The 19,184-nt window shown below is 35.1% G+C and overlaps 1 protein-coding gene and 1 long non-coding RNA gene across 9 annotated transcripts in view; one reads left to right on the forward strand and one right to left on the reverse strand.

Moving 5' to 3' along the window:
- LOC128680714 (plectin-like) overlaps positions 1–19,184 on the reverse strand; it is a 45,173-nt gene that overhangs the window by 24,325 nt on the left and 1,664 nt on the right. For all 8 annotated transcript variants that reach the window (XM_053764048.1, XM_053764047.1, XM_053764045.1 and 5 more), the window contains exons 2-3: positions 560–709; positions 74–170 (exon numbers count right to left, since the gene is read on the reverse strand). In XM_053764048.1, the coding sequence (XP_053620023.1) occupies positions 74–170; positions 560–709 (247 nt within the window). The remainder of the gene's footprint in view (positions 1–73; positions 171–559; positions 710–19,184) is intronic.
- LOC128680716 (uncharacterized) lies at positions 9,673–14,289 on the forward strand. Its single transcript, XR_008405893.1, has 3 exons — positions 9,673–9,961; positions 13,001–13,095; positions 14,182–14,289. It is a non-coding gene; the product is annotated as an uncharacterized LOC128680716 (long non-coding RNA).

Raw genomic sequence — 19,184 nt, forward strand, 5'->3', positions numbered from 1 at the left:
AAAAATTAATTAATTAATGGAATGGATACCATAGGTACCTACTTATAAATATAGCTTATGGAATAATACGTACCCATTCCTTTATTCTGCAGCATTTCAAGCAACTTCTTAATACTTTCATCTCTGGCTTGTAACGTTTGCTTCTGCGTTTCAATCCTCAGTTCTAGTTCCTGTTAAAAATATATTGTGGCATACAATTCGCATGAATTATTATTATTTAGGTACATCAGATACCAATACTTATAACAAATGGGAAGAGTATGTGGTCCCGCTATACTACTACTACAATTTCTCTATCCTTTCCAACAATATTTCCATCTCTCTCACCTTGATAATGTCCCATAGTATTTATATCTCCTTCTTTAGATGTTCGTACAACAACAACTTCACCATTCTCTCCAACATGGATAGTGTCCCTCTGTACTGCTACATCCCTCTATAGGTGTTCGGAACGTACAACTTCACCTCTCTGTTTCACATCTGGGCATTTTCCGCAGCTGTAAAGCGTCGTTGCCTACAACTTCACCATCTTTTCCAACGTAATCGTTATCTCGCTCACCTTGATAGTGTCTCTCAATATCGCTATCTCCCTCTGCAAGTGCTCGTTCTCCGCAAACAGCTGTTCCATCTGCTGCTGCAGCTCCGGCGCTGGTTGTCTCATGCGGAGCCTCAGTTCCTCTTCTAGTTGGCGGACGAGCATGGCTTGTTTCTGTAAACAATGGGAAAATATGTAATGTTTATTACAGACTAGCGGCCCGTTCTGGCTTCGCTCGGGTAAAACCCAGAATAAATTATACACCTGAACCATTCTAGAATTATAGAGTAAAAAACCCGCATCAAACAGCGGGAAGCAACTTCGTTTTATACTATGTAGTAAATAGCGACCTGGCCTGGCTTCGCACTTCGCACATTTTGTGTTTGTAAACCTTTGGGAATAAATTGTCTAAATATCAGTAAAAAGGGCACCAAACTCCTTTGATCGACCAGTATACTGATGTACCCACACTATCGACAAATAATATGCTGAATCAAATAGCAATTTCGATGTACGTCGCTGGTTTTTGCTTGCGTTGATACAAAACCAAATTAAAACTGCGCAATGTATTTTGATACTCGTCTAAAGTTTGTGTGGCAGACATCAAATTTGATAATTTATCTGAAGCATTCTCAATATAACTTTTAAGAGAGGAATTATAATTCCAGTAGAAATCCTATTATGAATCCTGACATCTGCAAGTTGGGAACTTTCGTTCTGTTTCGAGGAAAACTTCTACATTGTAATTTCCTTGAGCTTCTGAAGGATCTTGATAATTATATAATAACTATTTTGAAAATATTACTCGGCTACAGTCTTTATGTTGCATATAATTATTTTATTGTTCATAGTTTTATTCACGATTTTTACTTCACCTGTGTATAGTTTATGTAGTTGTTACACTGTATTCACTGTGTTCTTAACAACACCGTTATTCTTATAGAAGCCATATAATAATATGTATTGTATTCTTATAAGCAACGCTGCGGGGAGTACTAGTCCAATACAAACAACCCGATAGTTGTTGGAGAAAAAACTCGCACACGTAAACAAAAGTAATATCGCACATATTTTGCGTAAGGAATTTGTGGCGAAGCTTTGCTTGTGTTCGTAAATGTAGTTGGTATTGGCATTTCAGATCATTCTTCGAATACGTGGTGAAAATGTGAACCTACTATTTTTTAAGTGGGTTTAAATGAAACGGTACAGAATTTATATTATAATTTAAGAACGAATGGTAACCTATTCCAGTTCTATTACAGTTACCTATTGCTTTGTATTTCATGTATTTCAAGCAACACCTGCCTATGTTTCACAATGAATTACTAGCTTTTTCCTATGGCTTCGCCCGCGTGCATGTCCCTCCAGTCTATGACCTCCATACACTTAACTATATGTATGAGAAATTTCACGAAGATTAGTTGAGTAAATAAAGCGTAAAGAGGTAGGTTGAGATTGGGATGAATTAAAAGATTATTAATATTGAATTATTATTAAACATTCCATGTAGGTGTTCATGAACTAACGTATGGAATTTCATCTGAACACTAATGCACACACATCAGCGCATTTTGAGTAGGTGTGCAGAATTGAGGCTAATTCTCCGTATACACAAGTATCGGGAACGTAATTTAATGGTAATCTTATACCAAAGTTACAGTTCAAACTTTGTTTAAGGAATATATAATTTTTGTTTTTAATATTTTCATTTTTACAGCCAGGTTAAGATGAAAAATGATCTTTTTCAAATTTACCTGGGTCTTGGGTAATCTATGTTACGGCTAAACCCCGAAGTGCGGCTAAACCTAGGTGTAGCTTGGTCTAAGTTAGTTACACTTTCGCAGTCTACAAATCAGTATGACATAGTGACGTGACAACATCAACTATCTACATATAAATTAAAACTATAGGTATATTAGTAGCTGTTTACCCGCGACTTTGTCAGCGTAGAATAATTACTTCTGATAGCATAATTATATTTTTTATTACTAATGTTTCTACCTATGCCAGATTACAAATTTCTAGGATCAATATTTTTATATGATTGACAATTAAATCATCTTTGGTCGTATTTTCGACATGACTTTCATACAAACTGTTCCCCATTAGGTATACTCCATCAGGGGTTGATGTTTTGTTACGTGCATACCTACCAATTTTCATCAATGCGGAACCACTATTTCCGCCCACTATTTCCCAATGTCTTCCCAGTCGAACGCGTGTCAAGATCCATGAAGGGTAACTTAACACGCGTTCGACTGTACCTACGATGACTCAGAGCCTTGTTTTGTGGGGACAGTGGGAAAATATATGTGTTGATAGAACTAAATGCGACAGCCAGTGGTAATATTTGAGATATGTAAGCGGAATAACATGCGATACTATACAATATATATATTTTTATAAAAGTGTCGTTTCTGACAAGCTTTTATTGTCGTCAGGGATATTATTATTACTGCAGTCGACGAGTGACAAAAAGACATGACCGTACAACTGTTGAGGAGTTCGGCGGAAGCCGATTCAGAGACCATATCATATTAATTCATTGTCATCCATACTAAAAGTGTATAAAAAGATTCAGCTCAATCGGTTGTAGATATCTGCGTTGCAAGATTCCACCCGAGCATACTCTTACATTTATGTAACACTAGATATTGCCCGGGGCTTCGCTCCCGTGGTAAATTTGGAATAAAATATAGCCTACAGCATCTTGGATAATGTACCTTTCTAATGGTGAAAGTATTTTTGAAATCGGTTTGGTAGCTTCGGAGATTACCCTATGGGGCTTGTATGACGCAGTAATGTGTTATGACGTCTCCATTTTTGAAGTTAAAATACATTCATAATGTGCTTTAATGAGAATAGAAAAATAGTAAATTATATAAATATTAATAAAACAGATAAATTGAAGTGACATTCAATTATTGCGTTTGGTTATTTAAGTACCTTTATGTTTTTACCCAGTCAAGTAATTTGTTGAAAAATAAGTAGGTCAAATCTAGTTTTTGCGGATCTAAATCCAAGTTTAGCTCGAAAGCGGCAGTTTAATCTATTACTTCACTCACTATTTGCTTTCCACTCAAACAGAAGGAACTTTTCAGAACTAATCAACCGACTCAATTAGGATGTTCCAGTGTTGCCCACGGCAAAAATAAAATACAAAATGTATAGTCGCCTACATGTCAAGTTATACTACGTGAATCTATCTCTCCCTTCTCTGTTCCTTCCGCAGTCGTTGAGCTTCGGAGTCCGGGGTCCGCTTGAACCTCTACGCCGCGGTAATTTGTGACTGTTTTTCCGTGATAAGTAGAAAGAGAAACATACAGTACAGGTTGGTTGGGTACTATAATGTCTCTCTTTCTACGACGAATATCATTTTTCTATACAAAAAATTACACATCACTTACAACTATCACCACAGATGACCCTTATGCAATAGTGATAATGTAAGGACTAACTGAAATAAAGTTATTTGATTTACAATAAATTTCTCAAGCATACACTGTGGCACACAGTTACTAAGGCTGCGGTGGAGTTTCTTCCCCTGCGCTATGGAGAGGTCCCGGGTTCGATCCCCGGTCGGGTCATGATAGAAAAATGATCTTTTGGATTTGATTCCGATAGGCCCGGTTGGAAGTGATTCTATAACAAATCCATATTTGTTATAGAATTGACTATATATATCATTGAGTTCGTATGGCATAGTCTCGAACTTACTTTCGGGCTAGCTCAATCTGTGTGATTTGTCCTAATACATTTATTTATATCTAATTATGGAAATCGGCGGTAGACTGAGTATAAGTTTTTGACGTCAATAAGTGATGTAGATAAAGTATATTATTAGGTATTATCATCCTGTAAGTTGAAGTATGGATTCTCACGCTCAACGTAGCAACTGGAATACGCTCAGATGAGAAAGAGAGAGAGAGAGAGAGAGAGAGAGAGAGAGAGAGGGAGAGGGAGAGGGAGAGATAGATAGAGAGAGAGAGAGAGAGAGAGAGAGAGAGAGAGAGAGAGAGAGAGAGAGAGAGAGAGAGAGAGAGAGAGAGAGAGAGAGAGAGAGAGAGAGAGAGAGAGAGAGAGAGAGAGAATCCTAAGTTGAATAAAAAAAGAGAGATAATCCTAAGTTAAATAAATAATTTATTATTATTTTTTATTAATAATAGGTACTTCCAATAACTTCGGGATCGATAACCGTACAAAACCAGCTGTTCTTGTCAGCGCATTATTCCGCTCCGCGACTCTCAGTCGACAACCCTAACGACCCTTTCCTGCCCTATTTTCTTCCTTAATTTCGAATCGATATTTTCAAGGCCCACCGCATACGTTCAGAGTAATCGATGTTCATTTCATAAATAGTTTTCAAACAAGTGGTCGAGAAATATCTCGATCGACCCGTTCGACTGAACTTTTACAATTGTGATTTTCTATGAATGCAGAAAAGGTGTTTTATTTAAGCCTAAAACTACTTTTTTTTCATAGAAAGTTAGATTTTGGATACGTGATTTAATATAACTCCGATAACTTAAAAAATTGGCACTCCTGAAAAATCTTGAAAATGATATCACTTATATGCACACATAACAATTAAATACAGTTGGCACATTCATAACAATTAAATACTATTTACTAAGCCTTTGAAGAAAAATAGAAAAATAAATTATGAAATGAACTTTTGATTGCGTGAGAATCGGACCCCAGGAATGATTTTATCGTTTCTGATTAAGCAGCAAAATATTTATTACGTGTCGAAAGTATTTGTTTACTTATAAATATTGATTTTGGGGTTGTTACTAAGTGACCTAGTTTATATAGTTTTACTGAATACTGGTTTGTTTGTGAAATAAATAAGTACATACTTACTTATGTTGAAAAAGATTTTTTTTTACCATCAATAGGTAATAAATACTCTTTCATATCTTCGCGTCATAGTTACACTCTCGGCTGTGAGGCATTCAAATTTGGAATCCATTCAAAAAATAGGTAGACATTAAAATGTTGATGTCAGCTATGGGTTTAAGACCGACAGTCTAATTGAAATCAAGCCTTTTTGGAAACGCTGTCGTTGCTTATCATCTGTTAAGGCTTTTCATCCTTCGCCGATCGCCATGTGGCATATGGAGTGGTTCTAATTTAGGGCGTGAACTACACGCCGCCTCCAACAATATTATTTTAGTTCGCAACCCTAATATAGCGTCACCATTCGTGGGCATAAATAAATATATTAGGACAAATCACACAGATTCAGCTAGCCCAAAAGTAAGTTCGAGACTTGTGTTATGGGATACTAATTCAACAATATATATTATAACAAATACATAGATAGATATATTTTATAACAAATACATATATAGATAAACATCCAAGACCCAATCAGAAAAAGATCATTTTCCATCATGACCCGACCGGGGATCGAACCCGGGATATCTCGGTTCAGTGGCAAGAACCTTACCACTGCGCCACCGAGGTCGTCAATCGGGCATGAATATACAGATATAGATAGGCATCGATAAAACAAACAATTTTTACTAAAATCTACCATAATTATGTCAATTTAGTTGGGCAACACTGAACGCCGTATGGCGTGCAAGATCATAGATACGCGATACATTCCAATACGTATGTTAATTGAATAGTCTAACCCTGTTATTCAGAAGTTAAAGCATAGAAAACTAAATTACTTATGTTTGTCTCTTTCTGTTAATATTATGAAGTGCGATAGTGACAAAAATACTTTAATAATAATGAAATAATAATGCTTAAAATTTGCTTTACCTTTTTTATGAATAAATAGCTGCGTCCCGAAGCTTCGATCCCGTGGGAATTTGGGGGTACAAAGTACCCTATGTGTTACTCCAGGTTACATTCTACCCGTGTACCAAATTTACTAACAATGGGTCCAGTAGATTTTGCGTGGATGAGTAACGAACATACACACGTACATCCTCATAAACTTTCACATTTATAATACCTACTTAGAGGTATTAATACATTTGTTGCATTGTTCATCAGTTTATAAATATAAAAAAAACTAAACCATTATTACACTTTTTTCTGGAAGACGTGTTATAAACAAATCAAGATCCTAAACGCAAGAACTTTAAATGCGAAGTCGGTATTTCAGTCTATATTGTCTGTGGCTTTCAAGGAAAAAAAGAGCACCCGCAATTTTGTTTCTCAATTTTACGCGCCATCTCCCTACTTTACAAGTGGCCGAAGTGGCACAAAATCTTGGGGATAATTTTTATCATTTTGTTGGCAGTTCTTACCCGAAATTAGATAAGTACTTACAACTTTTGAGGGTGCCAGGGAAAACTTTCAGCCATTCATTTTAATTTTCAATGTGTTAATTTTTAGTTAATTGCATCTATCCTACTAATATCATAAATGCGAAAGTTTGAGAGGATGTGTGTGTCTTTCACGCAAAATCTACTGGACCGATTGTTATGAAATTTGGTACACGAGGAGTAGAATATAACCTGGAATAACACACATGGAACTTTATATCCCGAAATTCCCACGGGAGCGAAGCTGGGGCGCAGCTAGTTATACGTATTAACTTGCATCAAAACTCAGGCCAAAATATTTTATTGCATTACTATGGGAGATTTTACTGCATAAAGCAGATTCGCAATGACATTACATAAAGTAGGTAAGGTATTAATTGCATTGTGTTTCTATAAATGAAAATATCAGTTCAATAAATATATATATCAATAAGGCAAAACACATAATAGTTGTATTTAATAAATCTTTTGTGATTGAAACCTTTACATCGATAATTCAGTACACCACGGTAACATAATTACCTGATCTATTATTATCTAACAAATTCAAATTCAAATAATTTATTCAGTAATTCCTTCACAGGCACTTTTTCTCGTCAATTTTTATATTTATAGTTATTTCTCACAAGCTACAAACTACTGGCATAACTCCACCTATCCACCATCCTATTCAATAACTAGAGTTAATACTATAGTGACAGTGACAGCTGATCTTGGCAGGGGGGTGAGAGGACGTGGGTGGGGAGTTTGCTCTCACGTTACGGCAATGTCGTATCGATTTTACGCGGGCCGTATTTAAACCGGGCCGGTAAGGAGGTTTTGTGAGGCTCTGTGCATATATATCAATTTCAATTTTTAACAAAAATGACATTTTACGCGGGACATGAAATGTCGGAGAGATTTTGTTGCATTCAACGCATCATGTCTATTGTCCATGCACCCGTTGAGGGGTTTCCTCGTGAACCGATTCTGGGTGCATCATCTATACTATTATTATAAAGAGTAGGCGTTTGTATGTTTGAGGCGGGTAATCACCGAAACTACCAAACCGATTTCAAATACTATGTATTATGTATTTCAAAGTTTTTGAAATTTTGAAATACACAATGTACCTTTGTACATTAAACAAGATTGCTATAGGCTATATTTTATCTCAGAACTCCCACGGGACCGAATCCCCGGGCAAAATCTTGTCATGCATAATCTGAATAATACATTATCATTCAAACTAAATAGTTAAGTATGTACAAGTATTAGATCAATCGATTGGAGATGCAGTCCCTCTAATATAGTTACTTAAATTTATTGCAAGTTAAATAGATTGTAAAAAGGTGAGTTGCGATTCTGTCTTGCCGTTTTCATATCTTTAATAATAAGTCCGTAAGTTTGTTACTTAACTGCACCTTAACCTCTCAAATTTTCTCAATTTTCCAATGAACAGCTAAGTACCTAGTAAATTAAATGATATGTGTTTTATGGAGTCATAATCCCAGTAATATAAAAACGAAAGTTTAAGTTATAAGTAAGGATTTTTGTTATAATTAACTGAGCGAATTGCGATGAAATTTGGTAAATAGGTGCACAAGTATGATTTATTTATCACAGGTCCATTTTATTATCAGTGAAATCCCTCGTGCCTGTCCACTGCCGTCATGATTATATTTGTGTGTATTTATAGTACTTATTGATTGAATCCCGATCCCGATGAAAGTAAGGGTCTTCTGAATTATTCGTATAAAATTAAACTTATTAAGTAGGTACCTAACTAGATCTAACTAGATAATAGCTTAGGATCATAGATTAAAATTCTATCTATCCTTGCCTCCGGATTTGTGATTAATCTATGCTTAGGAGTATGTTTTATAAAACCGCTTTTGAAACGAGAAGGAAACTAGATTTTAAATTCCGAAAGGTATTCCTTATAAGCAGGGTATTATGAAAAACTAGCTTACGGTCATAACTAGAAAGGTGAAATTGGAATACCGACGTTCAGGAACGTGAATGGCCTACTGAAATAACTGGCAGCCTAGAAAATATGGCGAAGCCTCGTGTACCTAATATTTTCCCGTAAAAATGAGCGTGTAATTTTGAGTTTTTGCAATGCCGTGAAAGAAATGGCTTTTTTTCTAATTCTCAATAATGAATTGAAAATTGGAAACAAAAGAATGTGAAACATAATTACCAAGGATAAGAAATAAGATTACAAGCATTACATTACATGAAAATCCATTTGATTTCTTATGAAATGAAATGTCTGAAAGCGATTTTTATTTTAATTATCAGTATTATTATTTTGTATTCAATTCCTCCAGCTGGAAAAGTTAGGGGAGGTTATTTGTCTTCAGTGGGATAGTATAGTAAGTTTAAAAAAATGTACTATTAGGTATGGTAAGTTTTTCTTGCCACTGCAAGAAAATTTTGATCACAAGCGGGCGGAAAAATTATATAAAAAAACTCATAAAAAATAAAGTTTCTTTTAAACTCTAGGGGTGAAAACATATCACAAGTACTAGGCCCACATGAATCTCCGAGAGGTTACAAGGGGTCGGCATTCGGTAGATGGCGCGCGACTCCGCTTCATTGATCGTAGTCCACCAACCGAAAATAACGTAAGTTATGTAACCGGCCATTCACCATTTTCTTTTTTCCGTTTTTGAATTTCGAACTAGGAATGAACTTGAATTGTAAGAATGAATGCTGCCATTACGTTTCCGTACCTATGGTAGTGAATTTAATAAAACATTTGAAAATTATACTTTCAAATGTTTTATTAAATTCACGGACGACATATCTGGGCGGGTGGGGTCATTGAAATGTTAAAATATGTAGTTTGACATTACAATTCGGTAGTCCAAAACCATTCCTAAAATTTATTCAGAACAAATTGTAATAGGCAAATCATATAATTAATTTACCTGATCATTTAAAGTGACATATTTATTTTTTTACCTAGTCAATTTCCCCACAATATTATCTAATTTCAGACCAGACAGAATTAATCTCCAGTTATATTAAAATAACCTAAATGGGATGCGATATCTAACGGAAACGTGTCACATATTTTGGGACAGACATAGGTTACCTGCTATTTATAGAGGCGCTACTTAGTTTTATAAACACTATCGCCGTAAAATTTTGAGTAAGTGTATTAAAGATTATATTATTATTTAAACTAGCTTTTGCCCGCGGCTTCGCCCGCGTGAATTTCCCAAGGGAACAGTCGTTTTTTCCGGGATGAAAGTCACCCCTATGTCCTTCTCCATACTTCAAACTACATGACGTATGTAAATTCAAGAAGATTGGTTGAATAGAGCGTGAAGTGGTGTGGTGGACAAACTTACTTTCGCATTCATAACATTAGTTAGGTAGGATTAGTATTATGTTTTTACCTAAGCGAAGCCGGGACGGGCTGCTAGTATGTTCTAAATAATATATTACCTATCTTAAACAGTATCAAGTTTATCAGTAACTGGTATATCAGACTAATACCATTGTTTACGGTCTGTTGATTGAAATAGTAATGTGCTTATTGTATTGTAAAACGTACCACGAAAGAATGCCCGTGGCAATATAAGGAATTATCAATAACAGATAGGCCACATCGTTGTTTGCAGCGATAGTAGCGCCACGTTTGCGAGACTTATTTCGTGGTACGGACGTAAAATCACAGCGCAACGTCACATTCGAATGAATATAAAGATTTCTTAAAGCACTATTAAAGAAATATAAACTTACTACAAAGCACAAAAAATTGATTATAGTATTGTTTAGAGATGCTTATCGGTTGTAAGGTCAATCAACCCGCACCCCCTTGTGCTGCTAAGATAAAGTTATCCTTCATTATATACTTAAGTAAGTAGCTATAAAATATTGATCAAATTACTTTATTTGGAATACATACTTAAGTTAAGTACCAAAATTATGACTTCATACTCTGTATTTTTAAATAAATGATTTTTCTTTGTAACGTCAAGTTTTATTATAAGTCCCTGGCGCGACATTTTGCGAAAGAGACATTCTGCGAAAGAGACATTCTGCGAAAGAGACATTCTGAGAAAGAGACATTCTGAGAAAGAGACATTCTGAGAAAAAGACATTCTGCGAAAGAGACATTCTGAGAAAGAGACATTCTGAGAAAGAGACATTCTGAGAAAGAGACATTCTGCGAAAGAGACATTCTAAGAAAGAGACATTCTGAGAAAGAGACATTCTGCGAAAGAGACATTCTGAGAAAGAGACATTCTGAGAAAGAGACATTCTGAGAAAGAGACATTCTGAGAAAGAGACATTCTGAGAAAGAGACATTCTGAGAAAGAGACATTCTGAGAAAGAGACATTCTGAGAAAGAGACATTCTGAGAAAGAGACATTCTGAGAAAGAGACATTCTGAGAAAGAGACATTCTGAGAAAGAGACATTCTGAGTAAGAGACATTCTGAGAAAGAGACATTCTGAGAAAGAGACATTCTGAGAAAGAGACATTCTGAGAAAGAGACATTCTGAGAAAGAGACATTCTGAGAAAGAGACATTCTGAGAAAGAGACATTCTGAGAAAGAGACATTCTGAGAAAGAGACATTCTGAGAAAGAGACATTCTGAGAAAGAGACATTCTGAGAAAGAGACATTCTGAGAAAGAGACATTCTGAGAAAGAGACATTCTGAGAAAGAGACATTCTGAGAAAGAGACATTCTGAGAAAGAGACATTCTGAGAAAGAGACATTCTGAGAAAGAGACATTCTGAGAAAGAGACATTCTGAGAAAGAGACATTCTGAGAAAGAGACATTCTGAGAAAGAGACATTCTGAGAAAGAGACATTCTGAGAAAGAGACATTCTGAGAAAGAGACATTCTGAGAAAGAGACATTCTGAGAAAGAGACATTCTGCGAAAGAGACGTTTTGCGACCAAGCGACATTTTGCAAAAGAAACGTTCTGCGTATGAACCTCACAAAAGTGCACAGCGCCGCCGAAGGTTTCACCTTAAAAAAAATTAGCGCAAAAATGTACACACAATATAATAAACTTACTTATTTAGGATATAATAATTTTACATAAGTATGACTTTAATATATATACTAAAAATATATATTTTTTAAGTGAACGCTGTATTGATACACTAATACATTTTTCCCACCGCGGCGTGTCATCTAATAGCTAATGCTCTTTGTCTTGTGGATAGCTTCATAAAGTATTCAGTTGCGGATCCCTATTGGTTTCTCCCTCGAGACGGAACCCAAAATCTCGGATTTGGCAAATCTGTGCTACTTACGATCGGCAGCAAAGAAAGAAAATCTATTTGTTTGGTAGAAATTACATAAATTAGTGTTAAAAATGCATTTTTCTTAAGTTTTAACAGATAGTAAAAAATAAAATAGAATTTTGTTCAAATCAATTAACAGTGATAATACCATTATTATAAACATTTTAACTTATCACTATCCAAGTATTTGTTGATTATCATTTCGTTCACAGGAAGCAACTGGTGGTCTATGAGATGAGAACTCTATAGAATAAGAGTCAAATTGGTATACAAACTCTTGTAGAAAATAGATTTAAAAAAAAAGTAGATTATTAATGCTGTGCAGCATATATCAGATCAATAATATCATTAGATATTATTTTCAAAATTAGTTAAATACATAGGACATACGTAAACCTATTAAAATTTTAAATATGGAACACGAAAGTAGGACGACTTGCGATATATTTTATTTCACACTGGCTGTTCAGAAACTCACGAGACAATCACATTATTTTTTATTCGTGTTTATATTTGAAAAAATACCAAAGAATTCTATTTTTAAAATTTACTTTCCTCCTACGCCCTTGATCGGAAAATAATTAGGTAGGTAGGTACTATGATTTTAACGCCCACGGCCTCGGCTGGTATTTCGCAACATATACCCGAAATTCAGTAATGTATATTAGATACATTACTTTCCGATTAAGTGAAATGAAAAAGAAGCACAGGGGTAAAATAAGGGTATTATTTTTTTATTTTAATGCCACTAAAAGCGCAAAGAAATCTCTTATACATGTATTAAATTTGGCTACGGTAACCTCTTACTATCAGGCGTATGAATCTGCTACTATTACGAAAAAACCGTCTATTTATCAGCAATGACGACGAATAAAAGAGTTTATGTATTAATAGCGTAATAAAACTTTATTGTTCCAGCAAAAATGCTATAAATGCCTTGATTGGTCTTATGAGGTGGTCGTAACGGTCCAGATGCGAAGACGGAGAATGCACAAGGCCAATTGTTATGTAATGTATGATAAATGGAGTAATTTTTACATTTTCTTACTATGTATTATCATAGTGTAGAGTCGAGTTGAGCAAAAGATCATTGCTTGAGTTAGTATCCCAACTCGAAGGTTGAAATCGTCATCAAAAATCTTCGAGTTGTTTATGTCAAAATAACGACTGTATTAAAAAAAAACGCGACTTAACCTCAACATCACAGTCATTAATTTTTAAGCATGAAAAAGTATTGTACCTATTCTTTTTTTTTTCGTATTCGAATTTCGAATTAGATATATTCGGCATCATCTTAACTTTTAGCATAAATAAAATATGTGACTTGACGTGTAGAAAAAAAAAACATTTTGGTGGACGTCACAATAATAAAGGAACGCCTGTCCGAAGTGTCCACCGAATCAAGGGCCGTTGGCACGTCCGGACACTTTGCTGAAAACACTTAATATAACAACTCTTGTGTCGACACTCACTGAAATTTTAAAAATTCTTTTTGTTTTTAAAAAAAATATCATAAAGTTACGTAGGTACTAGTGCAAGAAAATATGCTTTTCTCCCAAGGTACATTTAGAAGTGTTTTAGGTATTTTAATTTATGACTCTAAAATCGGAAACGAATCAAATATTTAAAAAATTTGTTTGTTAAAGTCGTTAAACAGAAGTAAAAAAAGTCTCGTGTTGTGATCTCGTTATGTACACATCTCTTATCTCTTTCTCTCTCATCTAAGATGTTTCTCAGCCATTGCGTTGCCCGGGGTTCCTAGTTCCTATATTTTCGTCTCCACTTCGCACGGTCGTCGTCAGCATCTCTAGTTCTCAGACCATTCTCTTTCTTATATACCTATTTAACGATAAGTATTAAACGCGCACATGCCTTTTTTTTTATTTCCCAGACGTTTCGGTCCTTGTTACAAAGTTCCGTGGTCACTGGGCATTCTCTTTCTCTCTCTCTCTACCTTGTACATTTCCTTCTATGTGGAGTGGTCCAATTTTAGGGCGGGAAGCACAGATATGAACTTAATGACTTCTTTTTATGTAACAATTTAATTAAACTCGGAACCTCGGAACACGGTTTAACTTTTTGTTTTTAACTCTCATTAGACCCGGATTGTCCAGTCAACAGGTGCTACAAGCTACAATGAGCAGTTGCCGCCATTACGAAACTGGCTCCGCGCCAAAATTGACAAGATGGCCGACCACGGATTGATTGTTTACATTTTGCAATTTGAATTCTGTGAGTTTAAATTAAAAAATAAGGTTATTATAAAAAAATATATTTAGACACACCCTTTTATTGTCACCAGAAAGATATTATTGCTATGAACACGAGTCATGTCCGTGCAGTAAACCATTGGGGACTTTCCATGTCGGGAGTCGAACCTCGGTGCACCATCATCTATATATGTAATCTCCGAAACTACCGAACCGATTTCAAAAATTCTTTTACCATTAGAAAGGTACATTATCTAAGATTGCTATATGCTATATTTTATTTCAAAATTTACCACGGCAACATCTCCAATGATAAATTAAAAATGCAATAATGCATAATAATGACAATGCACTGAAATAAACGTCCTTGTCTGGGATGCAGCTGCCCCGGGCTCCGCAGTAATGGGCTATTTCCGGACTAGTCTAGGCGCGAAATAGTGGCTAGGGTTATCAACTGTCCCATTATAGCCTAATAGGATATATTTGGCTTTTTCACCTTCCAATAAAGGACGACTTTATAATTTTCTGTGTATGTTCAACGAATGCTCTGTCAATTGCGAATCGATTTTCAAAAGTTTTGTTTTTAAATTGGCCAACATGTGTTTATGTTATAACATGTGTTATTGTGTTGTGGATTTAGCACGCAGAAATGGCCGGATCCTTGCGCTTTTATTTTAGTAGTCGGCAACCCTGCCTGCTCGTACATCTTATATTTACTGCATTTGTAGAAATATAGAGATACGGACATTTTCTATTTCGATGGAGACACATCACTATTCTACAAGTAGAACATAATATTTTCGTCTGTTTTACGTTCGAATCTTTATGAAGAAAATGAAATATTTTTGAATTTGGAATGGTCTTCATACGATTGACAAATTGCTTCCCGGCTAGTTACGATTTCCTTTATTGCTTCTCATGCATCTGTCTCAGATGTTTATATGAAATAACTTGTTTTTCTCTCAAACTAGCGACTCGCCCCGGGTTCGCACGGGTAATATTATGCGCTATTTATGTTACGACTAAACCTCTGTTACGGTTTAGCCGGCTAGACCTAGGTATAGCCGGTCCGCGTATAACCAACAAAGACCGGCTGCACCTACGTCTGCTAGGCTGCATTAGGTTCAAAATCGCTTGCACAAAATTTTAGGTACCAGCTTGCTAGTCAGGTCTAGAAAATGTGTTTACACGAAATAAACGAATCTTAAACCTACACTCTGTGACTGCATCTAGATCAAGCCTAAGATAAGCACGATACACCTGGGTGTAATCACCGAAGAAATCGCGGAAATTCATATTCTACCCACTAAGTAGGTATTTCAAGGTCGAAACTCTCATAAATAATGAGGAGAGAATCATCACAAGTACATAATGTGTCAGACATCCGACCCATGACGCAGCTGTCACCCCTGTCAAATTATATAACCTCAAAGTCTAATCTTCAACAAGGAACCCCAATAATGAGTCCTATAATCTATACATTACATATAATAAAACTGCAAGTGGGTTATGTCTGTACGTAGGAGATATTACAAAAAATAATTATGGATGTTCTATGAGCGACCAATAGAATTAAAATATATTTTTTTAGTTTTTTTTTCTGTCCGTCTGACTGTATGTTTGACCGCGCATCACGCAAAAACTACTGAATGGAATTTAATAAGGTTAACTTAAAATCTGGTAGATATAGGTTACATCGCGATACGTTGCTTAGAACCCGCGATATTGACAATAAGTTGTCAATGAAAAGAACCTACTTAACATGAGTCCGTATACAAACTCATGAGGCACGAGTAGGATTCGAACGTGGGACCTTAAGATCCACAGGCCACAACCTTAACCATTACACCACCACCGCTAAATCACCAGTCTAATAAAGGGCTAATGTTCTGTGAAATAAACAATAATCTTCTAGATATACGCATAAGTATATTACAAGGTCACAGGGGAAATGAAAAATTTTCTATCCTTATCCTGACATAATATTAAATAAGTCGCTCGTCGCGTCTGTCTGTTTGTATGAATGCGATAATCTCAGAAACTACCGGACGAGTTTTTGTACGGTTTTCACCTACCGTGATTCCTCAGTGAGGTTTAGGTGTGTAATTATTATGGTTTTAGCTAAGCTAAGCCGGGACGAGCCGGTAGTATCATGTAAATTCGATTTTTAAGCACCTTATATACGTAAGTATCACAAAATAAAAAACAGATAGGTACTGCAAATTTACACTTCGTTTGTAACTTTATTATTTAGAAAATAAAACCGCGAAAATAAATTCGAACTAATTAAAAAAATAGAATTTCTCATTTTCCATTTTATCTGCATTTGTTACAAATTATATTTATTATTTTTAATTAAGACCTAAGAAGAAATGGATGGAGTGTGTCAATGATAGTATGAACAGGAAAGGATTATTAATGGATATGGCAAATGACAGAACAAAATGAAAGGAACTTACATACTGTGCCGATCCACGTGAGTGGGATAAGGTTAAGAAGAAGATATTTATTATTTTTAATTTAAGCTGCATTTTTCAGAACTTAATATTGCCGTATAATACTGATCATGGACCATAACAAATTAGGTACCTACCTACGATCCAAATTCCTCGACCACTACAGACATAATAAACAGTAGTGAGTGACTCATGTACTAAATTGATTTGATCGCCTTGAGCGCATCTGGAAGAGGCACGTCGTTTTAAAAAGAGAATCATAATTTAGATTACGACTGCTGAGCACTTATGATATCCTAGTACTTTATCTAGACTTGAAATTAAACTTGTAAAATTGTGAGTGTCGGATACACTTATTTAACCGACTTCAAAAATAAGGAGTGATAGAAACTAAAGAATGGAAATAGGTATGTGTATAATGTCATTAAAAAATATTGAGTATTAGGTATTAAAAATTATACATACATATGTCGCAAATAATAATATTACGTTTCTCTTTCAGATTTCAGCATAAAACGAACTTGAAAATTCGAATAATTTTTTTATTACTCCTTGTGTCCTATTTTATTGTACTTATTCATTTAGAGTTTTAAGTAAGTGAGTTTTAAGTATTCCTATGTTAAAATTCAAGAATTAAATTAAAATCCAGTAGAATCTCTACTTGAGATTTAAAATCAATGTTTTAAATACATTTCAAAGTAAGTTGTAAGAAAAATAATATTTTTATATATACATTCTATTCTATATTTGCTGATCATACTTAATTAAATTAATGTCAAATATAGGTACCTAAACTAGGTACCTACCTAATATTGGTTCTCGAGAAACTTTGAAGAGGGTATGAAATATTCTGCCGTTAAGAGTAACTTGGACTTCGTTTCATATAATCGCACACAATCTCTCTCTAAGTCAAATAAATTTATTTAGAAATTAGACCATCCCAGGTACTTTTTCTCGTCAAATTTATATAATAAGTAGCTTTTGCCCGCGGCTTCGCTCGGGATGTAATGTATCTAATTTTCCTACAGGACCCTCCTCATTTTCCGGGACGAAATGGAATGTTGAAATAAAATGTTAACCTGGGATGCTGAGGGATTTTTATTCATAATTAGTTTTTCAATTATCCTACGGGAACCTGACTATTTACCGGGATGAAATGTATCTAAGATGTTAACCCGGTATATAAGATACTTACATACCAAATTTCAAGCAAATCGGTCCAGTAGATTTCGAGTGATGCGCGTTCAGACAGACAGACAGACAGACTGACAGACAAAAATTTCCAAAACTATATTTTCGTCATCTATATCAGTAACTAAGTATATTCCATGAAGAATTTTTAAAAAATATCCCATGTACAAATTTGACCTTTCTTCAATTTTATTATATGTATTGATATCTCACACACTAGCTGCTGGCATTTCGAAACGACCACTGCTTTGAAGAAATGCCTAAAGAAACCCATTTAAACAGTGTCGTTCACACAAATCAATTAATTTTTTACATCTATACAATTATCTTAAACCAATCTCATGAAATCACTAGGCCACGCGCCACTCGCAAAAGGCAGCAAAGTGTAATTCTCAAGCCAATATCGATAGCATTATCTCGAATTGAACTCCACACATCGAGAACTTCTTATCGCTATAATGCATTCCATTCGAGAAAATAACCTTTCAAAAGATATTCAGCTTTAGAATATTTCAAATCGATTACTGAAACAATGTCGTTTCGTATGCATAATCTGAAGTAGGTACAATCTTCGTGCAACGTGATTTAGAAAGCACGTAGTATAGACGTGCTTTCTATTCACTATGGTCACAAATAATACACTTAAAATTCTGGTGGATAATATTAATCTCTCTGTACTTACATACATCCATACACATTATACAACAAAGTCCTCTGCCGTGTCTGTATGTCTGTTTGCGATTAACTCAAAAACGACTGCACCGGTTTTCTTACGGTTTTCACCAATAGATAGTGTGGTTCCTGTTATGATCAATACATATAATAAAATTGAAGAAAGGCCAAATTTGTACATTGGATATTTTTTTTAAATTCTTCATGGAATATACTTAGTTACTGATATAGATGACGAAAATATAGTTTTGGAATTTTTTGTGTCTGTCTGTCTGTCTGTCTGAACGCGCATCACTCGAAATCTACTGGACCGATTTGCTTGAAATTTGGTATGTAGGTACCTTATATACCGGGTTAACATCTTAGATACATTTCATCCCGGAAAATGAGGAGGGTCGTGTAGGAAAATTAGATACATTTCATCCCGGTAAATACGCGATAAAAAAATTACTGAGATTTTGCTATGAAATTCACGCCGGCGAAGCCGCGGGCAAAAGCTAGTGAATGAATAAAACCAGTCAAGTGCGTATCGGACTCGCCCCCTTATCTACCTATTTAACGACAAAAATATTC

Source organism: Plodia interpunctella, chromosome 25, assembly GCF_027563975.2.
Source record: "Plodia interpunctella isolate USDA-ARS_2022_Savannah chromosome 25, ilPloInte3.2, whole genome shotgun sequence".
NCBI classification, from domain to species: Eukaryota; Metazoa; Arthropoda; class Insecta; order Lepidoptera; family Pyralidae; genus Plodia; species Plodia interpunctella.